Source organism: Bombina bombina, chromosome 4, assembly GCF_027579735.1.
Source record: "Bombina bombina isolate aBomBom1 chromosome 4, aBomBom1.pri, whole genome shotgun sequence".
In the NCBI taxonomy this organism is placed as follows: Eukaryota; Metazoa; Chordata; class Amphibia; order Anura; family Bombinatoridae; genus Bombina; species Bombina bombina.
In genome coordinates, this window is record NC_069502.1 from 544,155,761 (window position 1) to 544,173,846 (window position 18,086).

General features: G+C 37.8%; 1 protein-coding gene across 1 annotated transcript in view; it reads right to left on the minus strand.

The window, feature by feature from the left end:
* IBTK (inhibitor of Bruton tyrosine kinase) overlaps positions 1-18,086 on the minus strand; it is a 244,926-nt gene that overhangs the window by 93,114 nt on the left and 133,726 nt on the right. The window contains exons 18-19 of the mRNA XM_053710478.1: positions 11,887-12,004; positions 7,303-7,363 (exon numbers count right to left, since the gene is read on the minus strand). Coding sequence (XP_053566453.1) covers positions 7,303-7,363; positions 11,887-12,004 — 179 coding nt within the window. The remainder of the gene's footprint in view (positions 1-7,302; positions 7,364-11,886; positions 12,005-18,086) is intronic.

The following is an 18,086-nucleotide window of genomic DNA, read 5'->3' on the forward strand; positions in this document are numbered from 1 at the left end:
AATTACTTTTACTAGAAACATTTTTGCAAATGGCAAAAATGATATTTAAAATTGAAATGCATTCAAGCATTTTTGACCTTTCACGAGACAAGTATAGCTGACATCCTATATAATAAAAGGCCAGGTATGTTTGTCAGATGCAATCATGCGCAGTAGAGACTGCAGAGACAAACATACCTGGCCTTAAAAAGCAGAGGAGTGCGCACAGCGGAAACTGCCTGGTAAGGGCATGGCCGGGCGTGCCGGCGTGACCGGACGTGGCGAGGGGGCGTGGTGAGGGGGCGTGACTGACAGGCGTGACGGGGGCATGGCCTCGCGGGAGCATGTGAGAAGGGCGTGGCCGACGGGAGAGACCAAAAGAGGTGGGAGAGACCAAAAGGAGGAGGGAAAGAGAGCAAAAAAGAGGGGAGAGAGAGCAAACGAGAGGAGGGAGAGAGAGAGCAAAAGAGGGGGTGAAATAGAGCAAGAGGGGGAGAGAGAGAGCAAAAGAGGGGGAGAGAGAGAGCAAAAGAGAGGGGGAGAGAGAGAGCTCAAAAGAGAGGGGGGAGAGCGAGAGAACAAAAGAGGGGGAGAGAGAGAGCACAAAAGAGGGGGAGAGAGAGCGCAAAAGAGAAGGGGGAGAGAGAGGGCAAAAGAGAAGGGGGAGAGAGCGCAAAAGAGAGGGGGAGAGAGCGCAAAAGAGGGGGGGGGGAGCGCAAAAGAGAGGGGGAGAGAGAGCAAAAGAGAGGGGGAGAGAGAGCAAAAGAGGGGGAGAGAGAGCAAAAGAGAGGGGGGAGAGAGAGCAAAAGAGAGGGGGGAGAGAGAGCAAAAGAGAGGGGGGAGAGAGAGCAAAAGAGAGGGGGGAGAGAGAGCAAAAGAGAGCGGGGAGAGAGAGCAAAAGAGGGGGGAGAGAGAGCAAAAGAGGGGGGAGAGAGAGCAAAAGAGGGGGGAGAGAGAGCAAAAGAGGGGGGAGAGAGAGCAAAATAGAGGGAGAGAGAGAGCAAAATAGAGGGTGAGAGAGAGCTCAAAAGAGAGGGGGGAGAGAGAGCTCAAAAGAGAGGGGGGGAGAGAGAGCTCAAAAGAGAGGGGGGAGAGAGAGCTCAAAAGAGAGGGGGGAGAGAGAGTTCAAAAGAGAGGGGGGAGAGAGAGCTCAAAAGAGAGGTGGGGGAGAGAGAGAGCGCAAAAGAGAAGGGAGAGAGAGAGTGCAAAAGAGAAGGGGGAGAGAGGGAGTGCAAAAGAGAAGGGGGAGAGCGAGAGCGCAAAATAGAGGGAGAGAGAGCGCAAAATAGAGGGGGAGAGAGCGCAAAAGAGAGGGGGGAGAGCGCAAAAGAGAGGGGGGAGAGAGCAAAAGAGGGGTGAGAGAGAGCAAAATAGGGGGAGAGAGAGCAAAAGAGGGGGAGAGAGCAAAAGAGGGCGCGAGAGAGAGAGCAGAAGAGGGGTGAAGAGAGAGAGATTGCGAGCAAAAGAGGGGAGAGAGGGCAAAAGAGGGGGGAGAGAGAGCAAAAGAGGGGGGAGAGAGAGAGCAAAAGAGGGGAGAGAGGGCAAAAGAGGGGGGAGAGAGAGAGCAAAAGAGGGGGAGAGAGAGAGCACAAGAGGGGGAGAGAGAGAGCGCAAATTAGGGGGAGAGAGAGCACAAAATAGGGGGGAGAGAGAGCGCAAAATAGGGGGGAGAGAGAGAGCTTAAAAGAGAGGGGGGAGAGAGAGCGCAAAAGAGAGAGGGGAGAGAGAGCGCAAAAGAGAGTGAGGAGAGAGAGGGAGCAAGGGTTGGAACCCCGGTACTTAAAAAATTGGCCCGTGTACACAGGCTTTAGGACTAGTAATTACATAAAAGACAAAGTTATGAAAACAACATACAAAATTTATGCTTACCTGATAAATTAATTTCTTTCATGATGGTGAGAATCCAAGAGCCCTCACATGTGGGATTTAACTCCAGTCCACTAGGTGGAGGCAAAAACACCCAACATAACCAAGCTTTTTAATCACTCCCACTTTCCCAGAATACCAGTCATATATACAGCAAATTAGAAAAGCATGAAAGAGAAAGCGGGGTAATTTGGTGGAGGGAACAAAAGGAATATCTGGATTCTACAATTCCATGGAGATAAGACTAGAAATAAAATCAGGTACTGGAAAGGTTGACGGCTTCTTAAAAGATTTTTGTCTGCAGTTGGGGGATCTTTAACCTTCAAGGTCTGACCATATCTAGAATGAGATATAGTCTAAGCGCATAAGCGGCATAACTGAGTGGGCTGACACACCAACACATCCTTACAAAGCAAACATTGTTGTGAAGGGGTTAAATTATCTGTGGATCGCCCTTCCAAAGGATCAGCATGATGTCCAGAGATGTGAGCTGTACCAGTTTGCTCCACAGTATACAGTACATAAGTAACGATAGGCAAGTATGTACAGGTAGATAGGAGCACAGAAATAGAGTATAAGAGACATAAAGGGATAACCACCTCAGGAGAACAATTTGCATAATGTAAAAAAAAAAAGATTCAGAAAAATTGGACACTGTCACTTTAAATGGAAAAATATGTATTTTATAATTTAAAAAAAAATGACAAATGCAGACATTTAAGGATTATAATTACATATATTTAGCCAGACTGCAAATAATGAGTGCTCGCTGCTCTTAATGTCCAGGAGGAATTCTGCTGCATGTCAGAAAGATGGCCAGTGGTCAGTGAGGAGATGGAAAGTAAACCCTGAGGTCCCAAGTGCAGAAGCTTCCAACTGTGCTAAAACTGCTACTGACTGACTAAGAGCCTGCTGCTGAGGACTGGAGCTCCAGTGTGCGCTACAGTAGACTGCAGATAACTTTAAAGAGACAACACCTCATTTTTTTAGTTTTCTGCTAAGGATCCTAGAAGTGTCAAAACTGTACAAAGTGTTTTATGGTGTATGTGGGTTGCAAATCAGTTAGAGAACCCCAGTCAAACATGAAGATCAGCACTTCCAAATTCACCTCACTCACTGGAGGCAAACAATTGTGGGATAATGGGAAAGTGGGAGGGATTAAAAGCTCTGTTATATTGGGTGTTTTGCCTCCTCTTAGTTGACTGAAGTTTAATCACACATGTGAAGGCTCAGCGGCTCATTTAATGAATGGATAAAACGATTTCCACCTTGAAGTAAAATTAAAAGTAATGCCTGCCTTTCTAATGAGATTAATATACATATGGCAATAACTGTAGAATGTATATATATTTATAGGGACATTTCTATGAAATAGTTGTCAGAGTAGAACTATACAGTACAAAAAGTGACCTCAGAAATGCAAATAAAATAATAAAGGCTGCACTCAGATATCTAAACATTTATTAACAAACACCTGGCATATTGTAGTTTAAGCTTCTGAGATAAATGCATACTAATCTGGTAATGTAGCTTAAAGGGACACTGAACCCAATTTTTTTTTCTTTCTTGATTCAGATAGAGCATGTAATTTTAAGCAATTTTCTAATTTACTCCTATTATCAAATTTTCTTCATTCTCTTGGTATGTTTATTTGAAAAGCAAGAATGTAAGTATAGATGCCGGCCCATTTTTGGTGAACAACCTGGGTTGTCCTTGCTGATTGGACAGCACCAATAAACAAGTGCTGTCCATTTTGCTGGCTCCTTAGCATAGATGCCTTCTTTTTCAAATAATGACAACAAGAGAACGAAGAAAAATTGATAATAGAAGTAAATTAGAAAGTTGCTTAAAATTGCATGCTCTACCAATTATTGGAGTAGATTACATTTAACTACACTTAGCCAAGATGATCTAGGTTATTAACACGAAAGTTTATTTTTCTTTTCATAGCGACAATCACCTTTGTATTATCATATTACTATGAACAGTTATAGCAGGAGCTGATAGAATTTAAAGTCTATGACAGAGATGTTCAACGATAACACTGTTGGTGTTCAAGTTTATGACTGCTGACTTTGATGTTTGAATGCCTGCTGTTTTTGTCTATTGCATATTCCTAATTGTACTAGTGCTCCATAATACTGGTAATGTGACATGCTATTGCCCACAAAGCTACTAGATAATATAAAGACTTTTACCCTAGGTTTTTACTTAACATATGTGTTCCATTATTTTATGTATGAGCTGTGATTGCCTTTACACTAAGCCAGCTGGGCTTCCCATTTAGTCTAGATGTTAGCCAATTATAGGTGTCTTATATTTTCTCCTACCCTATGCATTATAGGCTTTGAAGATGTGTGGGAGATCTATACCCCTCTCTGTCAACTGGTTGGAAATCCTGTGAACAGCTGCCTGATGAGCTCCTGTTATTCTATAAAAAGCTTTAAACTCCTAAAAGATCTTGGTGTCAGTTCACCACTATCAACCTCTTTTTTTCCTTTTTTCTTTCTCCTGAGGTACGATTAAGAGTTACATTATTGTTGTTTGTAATGTTCACTATGTTTATAGATACCAAAATAAGTATGACTGCCCTGAGACATTCCTATGCAGGATATGATTTTAACTACAAGATTTGTATTTTACTGTTCATGGTAAAGTTTAGTTGCTATTATTAGCCTTCTTACGGGTACTCCTAGAACGACATGATGTTCATATGTTCAGTTTTTATGCCATATAGTGGCCTTGCATACAACAGTTAGAAAATGGTTACAGTTTACATTACTAATTTAGCACTTATCCTGAGTGCTAGTGACCACTAAGACCTGCTCTTTGACTGCTCCTACCATTATTGTTCCTACATCTACTTGTTACATGCTAAATCTTACATATTTGCCTTAAAAAGTATATAAGATGTTCTTGTCCATATAAAACATAGTGCTAAAACTACTACTATCTCCTATGTTCTTTACTCTCAGTGGAGTCACTATCCTGTTGTGGAGCTACTATAATGCAGTAATTATTTTTTGTGTTAATTAACTAACTAGCCACTTGTAAAATGTCGCTTTATCTGACAGTATACACTAGGCTTTATATATGGTTGCACTGCTATATTCAGTTGTACAGGTATCTGTTTTTGTTGTCTAAATGCTGTGTAATTATTATTCTATATGTTATCTGCTGTCATTATCCCCTTTAAATATCTGTATACATGATAGTAATATATCAGATATGGTTTATTGAAGGGGATCTGAATAATAGTTATCCTAATCAGCTAGATGCCCTGACTGTCGTATTTGCATAGACATATTATAAGAATTAGAACATGCAAGCTAACATTCACTATCCTGGTTTTATATACAGTATATACTACTGTATTCAGTTGTATTGGTACCTGTTTCTGTTGTTTAAATGATATGTTATTATAATTCTACATGTTATCTATCATTACTATTTCCCCTAAATATTTCTATACATGGTAGTTATGTATCAGATATAGCTTATTGAAGGAGATCTGAATAACCGTTACCCTGATTAGCTAGATGACCTGACTGTCGTATCTACATAGACAAATTATGAGAATTAGAACATGCAAGCTGACACTATCCTAAAGGTTAAAGGTTAATATGCATTGGAAATTGCATCCTATAGCACCTCAATCCCTATATATTTTTACTTTTTATTTACTATAATATCCCCAGGTTTCTGATTTACAGGGCCACCAGGTCCCATAACATTTCTCCACCGACTGTATCTCCCCTCACCCTTTCCCGCTCTACATCTGTGAGCGGGTCATATCCACCATCCCTTAACCGTCTCTGTCCAGTGGTGACAATATCCCTGAGGGGAGATACTGCATAAATGCTCCAATAGTGAAACTTAGATCTCATCCTAGCTAGACTGGAGCTATACCTGCTCTTTCTTGATACTCATTACAAATTACACTTAACTCCCGTATAGCTTAGTGCTGCACGCCACGCATCATGTTATGATAACTAATTGACCTAGTCAATTAACATTTCTATGGTCTTTCGCCCCCCCCCCACCCATAGTAGTTGACCATAACTATTTACTTTGCTGTACTTATTATTTTCATCATATAACTTAAGTACTTAATATTATTGTTACATAGAAAAATTATTTGTACAGCGGTGCTTACCAGCTGACATTTCCCCAACTTCCCCCTTGCTCTTTATTTTGCTCTTGGTATCAAGACCCTTTAATAATAAGAAGCATTCAATTCTATGACAAACTAGTTATTTAGGTTCTCAAGAAGTTCATAATAAATTGGGTCGGTCTAGTAGCTACAGTAGTGCTCCTTCAGAGCGTGTTTTAGCACAATGGCCTGGAATAATAGCTACTCCCATTATGATATAAAAAACATAAAAGGAGGTTTTCAGATGTATTTTGGCATTTATTATATGTTTTCTTTTCCTGTCATATTGTTGTTGAGACAATCATTGCTATGTTTTGTAATATGTATATGTCATAATTTTATGTTGTCATTATAAAAAACCCTCAATAAAAATTATTTCAAATAAAAAATAAAATTGCATGCTCTAGCTGAATCATGAAAGAAAATTTTGGGTTCAGTGTCCCTTTAACAGTATTCACTTTAGCAAACTCCTCTTACAGAATAAGAGCTCAAAAGGTCATTTATGTGCAGTATCAGTTCATATAAAATGAAATCCTCTGACATCCTTTCAATACGAACCTTGAAAGAAGTTGGCGTGATGCTGCTCCGGTGGATTCTTTAAATACTACATTCACAATGTAATCCACTAAAGTGAGGTAGCGCTCTCCATATCTAAATGACTAATTTTCATGTGACAGCTTAGGAGTCAATATATATTAAAGGGACATAAAACTGCTAAAAGAAAATGCTCTGCTTGAAGAACAAACTCACATTACGTTTTAGATAAGAACACATTCAACTATACTATACTATACTAAATCAATAATGCAGTTTTAGAAAAAAAATTAAAAAATATTATGAATTTACATGTGTTAGATTTATTATCACACTATTGTTTGCATATTCCTGCAAAGTGATGCATATAATTAAATTCAGCTCCAGAGCACCAAGAGGCATATATCGCCACCAATTGCCAGCTACCTCCCAGAAGTGCACAGCTGCTCATGAGCCTACCTATGTATGCTTTTCTACAAGGAATACCAAGAGAACAAAGAACAAATGGAATACTCTGAAATATGAAAGTGTAATATGCCTGCTGCTGCTGCTAAATGGGGGCTGACTTCCATGTCCCTTTAATATGTCTGAGGCTACTGGAGTGCTAGTGTGAAAATTGCTTTTATATAAAAATGTAGCCCCAGGTTCTGCAGTCACAATTGTAGAATAATAAATGTGAAGCTGCATCTGAATAAAAGACTATACTGATTATTTGTCAAAAGATGGGACTGGGAAAGAACAGCAAATACAATACTAAATTCAATTCTTACCATTTTTCTGTAAGCTTCTGAAAGATCCCTCAAAACTTCATCACTCAGTACATCAAGAGACCTAGACATCAATGCAATATAAAGGTTTAATTACAATAAAATAATGTGCAAAGTATCAGAGCCTTGGCATTTTAAAAAGGTACATTTGCACAGATGCATCACAGTGAGTGTACATCACGCATCAGCACACTGAAGTCACTATACAGCAAGCATACTAAAGTCATTCTGCGTGTCTTTGGCAATCAAAGTTAGGAGTTAAATTGTGAATTCAAGTGTGTTATGCAGTAGTTGTTTAACCCCTTGATCTCTGGTGTGTATCTATAATATATATATATATATATATATATATATATATATATATATATATATATATATATATATATATATATAAATCAATGTAAATATTTCCATAGGAAATTAGCACATCTAGACAAGATTCCCCGCTTGCTTTTTCCCAGAAATACTACATATACAAAGTTAACAATGCACAAGAGAGTTCTGGGTAAGATATGCAAATTCTCATTTTTTTTGCTTCAAATACTGTTTTAACACAGCGATCCTTTTAACAGGATTATTGCAGCAATATCCAGAAATAATTCTGTTAAAAGGATCGCTGTGTTAAAACAGTATTTGAAGAAAAAAAAATGAGAATTTGCATATCTAATTTGCATATCTTACCCAGAATTATCTTGTGCATTGGTAACTTTGTATATGTAGTATTTCTGGGAAAAAGCAAGCGGGGAATCTTGCCTAGATGTGCTAATTTCCTATGCAAATATTTACATTGATTTAATTTTGATACATGGAGGATTTTAATTTCAGCTTTCTATCTCCCCCATAATTTTAAGGAATTATATATATATATATATATATATATATATATATACACACATATACATACATACATACATACTTACTGAGTCAGGTGCACTCTCACAAACAGTTTTTTAAATGCCAGGGTGCTAGAGTAAGGATAAGATATGGCAAGCAGTAAACAGCACTCTCTGGTCTTGATAAATAAGTAAATTAATTCAGTGAATACATTTACTTATTTACCACTTTAATGAATAAGCAGCATAACGTTTCGGCTCAACACGTGAGCCTCGGTCACATGCAGCAGGTTATAAGAAAAACAGTTTTTCTTATAACCAGCTGCATGTGACCAAGGCTCATGTGTTGAGCCGAAACGTTATGCTGCTTATTCATTAAAGTGGTGTTTTTGCTACATCTTGTGTGCTGGCTTTGTGTGGTGGGTAAACTGGATCTACACCGGATTCATCCTGACTACTACTGTCATTCTATGGAAGTTTAGCCATGCACCAAGTGGCTGATATGGTTGGTGTGTGCTGATTTACTACTGTATGTTATATATATATTTACACACACAAGCACCCCTAACTGCTGTGTGTGCTAGCGTACCCCGACAAACACATGCACGTCCACACAAAAAGCACTTAATCGAAGCTCTATTACTGTTGTTGCGGTTCGGTTTAGTTTTTATAATCCTCCATTGTCAATAAGGCTGGGTCAGTCATATGTAAGTAAATATGGAAATAATAATTAAATATGGTAATATCTATTGGAATAAATGTAAGGAAGAACAACCAGTTGAAGGCAGAATGCCTTTACTCTGTGTCACTGTCTGTATGGGCCTGCGGTGATGCTGAGGGAGGAAAAGAGGGAAGGGGACGGGGAGGAAGGGGAAGGTTCCCTACGCTACCGGAAAAAACTAAATGTATGCTTACTTGATAAATTATTTTCTTTTGGAATGATGATAGTCCATATGGTCGAAAACATGTGGGATATAATTCCCACCACTAGGAGACGACCAAAAACCCACACAAGAGATTAAATTCCCTCCAACCTCCCATCTCTCCTCAGTTCAACGTTTAACCGTGAAGAGAATAGGAAACAGATAGGTAGGAAAGACAAAAGCAGGGTCTATAGAGGTGCAAATTAGAACTGTCACCCAAAAACTTAAAACGGGTGGGCCTTTGGACCATCATCATTTCGAAAGAAAAGAACTTATCAGGTAAGCACAAATTTTGTTTTCTTTCGTAAAATTATGATGGTCCACAGTCCTCCATAACATATGGGATTAATACCCGAGCAGATGGTCTATGTTACGGAAAGGGTGGGACAATTTTTTTAGCCGACACTACAGCCTAAAGGACTTTTCTGCCAAAAGCTATGGACTATAATTATTTTGAAAGAAAAGAATGTAGCAGGTGTATGTGAGCCAATAGACATATATTTGTAGCCACCAATCAGCAGTGCCTACCTAGGTATCATTTTCAACAAAGTATACCAAAAGAACAAAACAAATTTGATAATAGAAGTAAATTAAATGGCCCATATAATGTTGTTAACAGCCGAGTATTAATATATTATTCTATAATATTGTTTTTGCCTGTAAATCAAATATTCTAGTGTAAAAATTCAGACGTTATCCATTTAAACTTACAATTAAAATATGTTTAAAGTGACATTCAAGGCAGAGTATAACTAACTGCGACTATTTGGCATCAGCATAATGTTTTAAACAGTTTGCCAAATAAATGTCTGGTTCAAGTTAATTTTTACTCCAGGTTGGGTTCCTTTTACAATGCCCTGGAGCTAAATTTTGGCACAAACAGATCAGTTAATTTGTGTTTGCACCAAGCATGATATTGAGTAAATGGCAAACAACTGCATATGCATCAATCAGTAACTCTGTACACCCAAGACAGGCTACTTATACATATCACTCAGCCTCTTCTGGGGTGTAAATTCTAATGCATTTATATGGTAAACTGTTTTAAATTCTGTGCAGCTCTTCCACTTACACTATAATAATGTCCATCTTCTATCTAAGAGAGGAATTAACACTTTGTAATGTTTTCAACTAGTGTGGATTAGTGTACAATATATATATATATATATATATATATATATATATATATATATATATATATACACACACACATACTAAAAAGGATAAAAAAGAATAATACTCTGTACTGCCACCAGCTGCCACTACCTGAAGAGCATAGTGCCTATTGCCCCTAAACAATATGCTCAATACTTGAATAACAAATGAAAAAGAAGAGTGTGAAGGGCGCTAGAATTAATAATACTAAGAACCTCTGTGATGTTACGTTTCCTAATACTCATACAGTAGTGGGATAAAAGATAAAAAAAATTAAGTACAATAGCGTATGCTTGCTGGGCAAATCTCACTGCACCGGATTGTCTATGATGCCGGCAAATAATAGAAATGCACCCTACAAATAAAACAACAATATTTATAGGAATAAACAAAATTTCATATTAAAAGTTATTTTCTATTCTGTTAATCCATATGTTCATTAATGCAGTGATGTGTTAATAAACGTCCTTAAACAGTATCTTGAAATAAGTGAAGAATAGCCAAGACCCCGCCAGGGTTCCTACTTACACTCCTTACCCCCAATCATATGAGGTAAGTGCCGCACAGTCAAGAGGAGAGCCCACGTCTTGGAGCTGGTAGAGTTCTCTTCCAATCACGTATTGTGTGTCACATGTAATGAAAGCAGAAGAGACACATAGTGCAACACCGTAACTTTTATTTACTCTAAAATGTGATATATTAGAAGTAATATGTACAACAGGATTAAACTTCAAGATCCCATAGCACTACTTACGACTCCGATCTGTCAATAACAGATTTCTTCCGGTTTTCGCGTCACTAAGTCACAGGACAGAAATGTTAACCAATCAGTTACCGCCACCTTGCTTTAAAGCCGGTTGTGTTGCTGTTCTGTTTTCATTCATCTGATGAAGAAGAAACCAGCGGGTCGGTGCCTTAGAAACGCATAAGGAGTTTACACAGAACGGCTTTTTACTCAGGATCTTTTAGGAGACGTTTCTATAAGACTACTTTGGACATTCGAAACCTGGTCTTATTGTTTGAGCTATGTCATTACCTCATATGTGATTGAGGTTCACTCTTGTAAGGAGTATATTAAACAAGTGTTACACTTTTTAGAGTAAATAAAAGTTACGTGTTGCACTATGTGTCTCTTCTGCTTTCATTACATGTGACACACAATACGTGATTGGAAGAGAACTCTGCTATCTCCAAGAAGCTGAGAAGTGTGGATTTCCAAGGTCCGGCGTGAGCTCTCCTCTTGACTGTGCGGCACTTACCTCATATGATTGGGGGTAAGGAGTGTAAGTAGGAACCCTGGCGGGGTCTTGACTATTCTTCACTTATTTCAAGATACTGTTTAAGGACGTTTATTAACACATCACTGCATTAATGAACATATGGATTAACAGAATAGAAAATAACTTTTAATATGAAATTTTGTTTATTCCTATAAATATTGTTGTTTTATTTGTAGGGTGCATTGCTATTATTTGCCGGCATCATAGACAATCCGGTGCAGTGAGATTTGCCCAGCAAGCATACGCTGTTGTACTAAAATTTTGTATGTTTTATCCAACTACTGTATGAGTATTAGGAAACCTAACATCACAGAGGTTCTCAGTATTATCAATTCTAGCGCCCTCCACACTCTTCTTTTTCATACATATATATAAAATGTATTTTAAAGGCCCTACCTTGCTTCCAGTAAAGATGCCATATTCTGTCCTATAAACTGTAAACAAGAACTTTTCAGCTGCTCTGCATTGTACAAAGCAGCAAATTCCAAGAGTTCAGCAGCATTCTTCAGGGTAACTAGAAGATAAAAATAAATACAAATCTCAAGACTTTTTTCCACTTTTGAAATGTTTAATTGCGTAGTCAAAACATGGAATTCTGCACATCAGTTAATCACATTTCTTCCCTTTGCACTTTGTAAAGTAATTCATTATCAGTAGTCATTTAAACACCTAATGGCATAAATAAAATCCATAATAAGCCTGCAGTGATTTAAGAATTTATAATTAGAACATACCACACATGCCTCAAATTACAGAAAGGGAAGTTACTTACTAAGCCATTCACACCCTTGGGCTGGAGAGGTTTTTATTGTGTGCACTATAAATATTTACACAAGATCCCTCATTTGGAAAAGGCAATTACCCTGCTAAAATCAGTGGCTGGGGATCTGGTACTTCTGAAAAAAGTATAAAATATATGTATATAACCAAGGTAATTCCAAACTTCTCTGCCTAACACTGCGCTAACAGACTAAAAACTGCTGGGGCTCAGAATTATTGTTATTAATTTTCTTGAGTCCCCAGCACATCTGATGTATTAAAATTACTTATATGTAATATTTCATATATAAACTAATCAGAATGAGCTATTTGGCAAAATAAAAATAATGATTTTCAACTTTGACGATAAATGCTGATATATATCAAGCTTATATCTGTATATTAACATATTGTTGTAAACATATATATACACTGATATTTTTATTCTCACCTCAATGTCTCGAGGAGTATGATAGAATTATTTCTCTGTTGTTTGCTCTGTTCAGTTTGATCTGGCTTCCTCCTCTCTCTGTTCTTGAGTGCGGTGCTGCTGTCTTAGTTACTGGATGCTAAAGAGCGCCCAGCCCAATCGATACTGCAAGTAGAAAGAAACACAGAGCGCAACCGCAACTCAAGGTAAACGCATTTAATGTTTGATATGGCGCTATCAATACAATTGCACTTACAAGATGTTAGTTACAATATCGCCTTTGAAAAACAATTCTCCAACTGCACCCAGGCTCTTTAACTCCTGACGTCACTTCCAGTTGTATTGCATCCAAGCGTCTGTATTATAATCATAAGCGCTGATACATATAACCACCGGTAACAATGAGTCCTGGGTCTTGAGAAAATCTGTGTGAATCGGATGAAACGCGTAGACGGAGGACAACATTACAGACTTTGTTTCTAAACAAACGAGTTGTTGCTACAAAGAAAAACTGTTACCGGTGGTTATATGTATCAGCGCTTCTGATTATAATACAGACGCTTGGACGCAATACAACTGGAAGTGACTTCAGGAGTTAAAGAGCCTGGGTGCAGTTGGAGAATTGTTTATCAAAGGCGATATTGTAACTAACATCTTGTAAGTGCAATTGTATTGATAGCGCCATATCAAACATTAAATGCTTTTACCTTGAGGTGCGGTTGCGCTCTGTGTTTCTTTCTACTTGCATAACCAAGGTAATGATACATGTCCCTTAATTAAAATAAGGTGTTTCATATTCGTATAATGGTCATGTGATCACCATAGTAATAAAGGTCACCTGGCAATCTCCAGCATCTTTTTCATCATAATAAATGAGAGAAATAAGCAAGTGTGAAAAACTTTTTCTTGAAGATCTACATAGGATTATTTAATGGTGCAAGTATTTTTTTATTTATTTGTTTCCTTTTGCCATACTCAAAGAGTCAGTAAGTCAGTTGTGGAATGACAATATGCACTTACACTTTACAGCTGAAGAGAGCATGTGATTGGCGCTTGCGCACATACACTGCTTGTGATTGGGCCACGGACCAATGGTAAATTCAGGATAAGCAGTGCATTGTCACTCTAGGGGTATTTAATCTCTTAATAGGGATTTAACACATAGTTATGTGACATTATGTTACTACAGCTTTTTACATTGCCCGGCACTTCTCTGATAGACCATTATTATTTTTATTTTTTTTGTTTTTGCATAAGTGCATGGATATACCAAAATAATTTAGCTATTCAAACTATTTCTTCTTTTACTTTGATAATGCCTGACCTTTTAAAGAATCTGTTAAAAATTTCCTATGACTATTAATCAAAATACACCTAATGCTTAAAATATTTCTTTGTATTGTACAAAGATTAACTTTTTTCAGCAAAGACAGCTTTTAAAACTAATGTGTGTGACAAACCCAGATTTCAGTTTGTCAGTACAGTGATTTTTAGCTCAATGACTTTCCAGTTTTGGTACCCTAATAAATAATATTTTCTATGCATGGGTGTCGCAACAAACAAAAATGTATTAAAGAGCTTATACAGCTATTACTGGACCTTTTTACATGCAAACACTATTTTTAACATTTAATTGATGGTCTTTCATATACATGAAACATTTTGAGCATTATGACCATTTAAACACATTTTACAGCACCTTTTTTTTCTTAAATACTGTAAGCATAGATAATTTGGTAATTCCATTGTGAATCGAATCCTAACATGCTCAGACAGACTATTCAGCCTTGCTCAAATAACGTAAAACTGAAAGATAGTGTAAATAAAAAAAAAAAAATCAGTTTCATGTCTCTATCTACATTATGTCAGAGACTTCAGCTTTCTGATCTGAAACACTATATTTTGCATGTTAATCTTTAATCTATACCCACATTTTCTTACAGAGCTTGTAAAAAGAAAATTACTGACATAAAAAAAAAAGAGATTACAATATTGTTTGTAATGTTTTGTGGTACATAAATGACTTTAAAGAGACATTAAACCCCAACATTTTCTTTTATGATTCAGATAAAAAATACAATTTTAAACAACATTCCTATTTACTTCTATTATCTAATTTACTTCATTCTTTAGATATCTTTTGTTAAAGAAATAGCAATACACATGGGTGAGCCAATCACATGAGGCATCTATGTGCAGCCACCAATCAGAAGCTACTGAGCCTATCTAGATATGCATTTCAGGAAAGAATATCAAGAGAATGAAGCAAATTAGATAATAGAAGTAAATTAGAAAGTTGTTTAACCCCTTAACGACCGAGGACGTGCAGGGTACGTCCTCAAAAAAAAGGCAGTTAACGCCTGAGAACGTACCCTGCACGTCCTCGGTGTGGAAAGCAGCTGGAAGCGATCCTGTTTGCTTCCAGCTGCTTTCCGGTTATTGCAGTGATGCCTCGATATGGAGGCATCCTGCAATAACCTTTTGAAGCCATCCGATGCAGAGAGAGCCACTCTGTGGCCCTCTCTGCACCGGAGATCGGTGGCTTCCTTCGTTGGTGGGTGGGAGCAGTACCGGGAGGCGGGTGGCGGCCATCGATGGCCCTGGAGATGTGGAGGGGGGCGGGATCGTGGGCGGGGATGACCGGGGGCGCGCACAGACGTGCGCGCGTGCACGGGAGGGCGGGGCGGGCGCGTGCACGGGGAGGGAGCGGGTGGGAACCGCTACACTACAGAAAAAGGTGCAATCAGTTTAAAATAAGTTTAAAAAAAAAACGATCAATGAGGTGGTTGGGGTTTGTGGTGGTGGTGGGGGGGGGGGGGGGTTTGGGGAAGCTACACTACAGAGAAAAAAAAACTAAGAAAAAAAAAGCACTTTTTTGTGTAAGCTGGGTACTGGCAGACAGCTGCCAGTACCCAAGATGGCCCCAATAAGGCACATAGGGAAGGTTACAGAGCTGTTTTGGGGGGGATCAGGGAGGTTGGAGGCTAAGGGGGGTCCTATACAGCAGAATAATTATTATTATTTTTTTTAAAAAAAAACTAAACCCCCCAAAAAGCTTTTATTTTAGTACTGGCAGACTTTCTGCCAGTACTTAAGATGGCGGGGACAATTGTGGGGTGGGGGAGGGAAGGGAAGGGAGCTGTTTGGGAGGGATCAGGGGGTCTGATGTGTCAGATGGGAGGCTGATCTCTACACTAAAGCTAAAATTAACCCTGCAAGCTCGCTACAAACTTCCTAATTAACCCCTTCACTGCTAGCCATAATACACGTGTGATGCGCAGCAGCATTTTGCGGCCTTCTAATTACCAGAAAGCAACGCCAAAGTCATATATATCTGCTATTTCTGAACAAAGGGGATCCCAGAGAAGCATTTACAACCATTTGTGCCATAATTGCACAAGCTGTTTGTAAATGATTTCATTGAGAAACCTAAAATTGTGAAAAATTTAACGTTTTTTTTTATTTGATCGCATTTGGCGGTGAAATGGTGGCATGAAATATACCAAAATGGGCCTAGATCATTACTTTGGGTTGTCTACTACACTACACTAAAGCTAAAATTAACCATACAAGCTCCCTAATTAACCCCTGCACTGCTGGGCATAATACACGTGTGGTGCGCAGCGGCATTTAGCGGCCTTCTAATTACCAAAAAGCAATGCCAAAGCCATATATGTCTGCTATTTCTGAACAAAGGGGATCCCAGAGAAGCATTTACAACCATTTGTGCCATAATTGCACAAGCTGTTTGTAAATAATTTCAGTGAGAAACCGAAAGTTTGTGAAAAAATTTGTGAAAAAGTGAACGATATTTTGTATTTGATCGCATTTGGCGGTGAAATGGTGGCATGAAATATACCAAAATTGGCCTAGATCAATACTTTGGGATGTCTTCTAAAAAAAAATATATACATGTCAATTGATATTCAGGGATTCCTGAAAGATATTAGTGTTCCAATGTAACTAGCGCTAATTTTGAAAAAAAGTAGTTTGGAAATAGCAAAATGCTACTTGTATTTATGGCCCTATAGCTTTCAAAAAAAGCAAAGAACATGTAAATATTAGGTATTTCTAAACTCAGGACAAAATTTAGAAACTATTTAGCATGTTTTTTTTTTTGGTGGTTGTAGATGTGTAACAGATTTTGGGGGTCAAAGTTAAAAAAAGTGTGTTTTTTTCCATTTTTTCCTCATATTTTATAATTTTTTTTATAGTAAATTATAAGATATGATGAAAATAATGGTATTTTTAGAAAGTTAATTTAATGGCGAGAAAAACGGTATATAATATGTGTGGGTACAGTAAATGAGTAAGAGGGAAATTACAGCTAAACACAAACACCGCAAAAATGTAAAAATAGCCTTGGTCCCAAACGGACAGAAAATGGAAAAGTGCTGTGGTCATTAAGGGGTTAAAATGGTATTCTCCATCTGAATCATGAAAGAAAAAATGTGGGTTTAATGTCCCTTTAACAATGGCAAACATACTAAAAGGGACAATTTGAAATGTGGTTGGCAGGAGCTTGGGCGGGGCTTAAAAAAATCATAAGACCAAAGTAATATAAATAAAATTCTAAATAAAGTCATATCTTTTAATACTCTTAGGCAGCAAATGAAACACAAGCTCAAACCACTGGTATAGCTATGTGAGCTCTGTATTTAATTAGCATGTGCAGAGACAGTGCTAAATATTTTTATCTTAAATAGACATTTAATAATAGATTCTTTAAAACTGCTTTCTGCTTTCCTCATTAATATTCTAGATTCTGGCCTTTAAAGTTAGTAAAAATGCACAGTAACACACTACATAGCATACACTTACATATGCACATACACACACACTACATACCATACATTAACAGATGCAGATACACACACACTACATAGCATAGACTTAGACATGCAGATACATACACACTACATAGCATACACTTACACATGCAGATACATACACACTACATAGCATACACTTACACATGCAGATACACACAAACTACTTTGCGTACACTTACACATGCAGACACACACACACTACATAGCATACACTTACACATGCAGACACACACTACATATCATACACTTATACAGGCAGATACACACACACTACATAGCATACACTTATACATACAGATACACACACACTACATAGCATATACTTATACATACAGATACACACACACACTACATAGCATATACTTATACATACAGATACACACACACTACATAGCATATAGTTATACATACAGATACACACACACACACACTACATAGCATACACTTATACATACAGATACACACACACTACATAGCATATACTTATACATACAGATACACACACACACTGCATAGCATACACTTATACATACAGATACACACACACACTACATAGCATACACTTATACATGCAG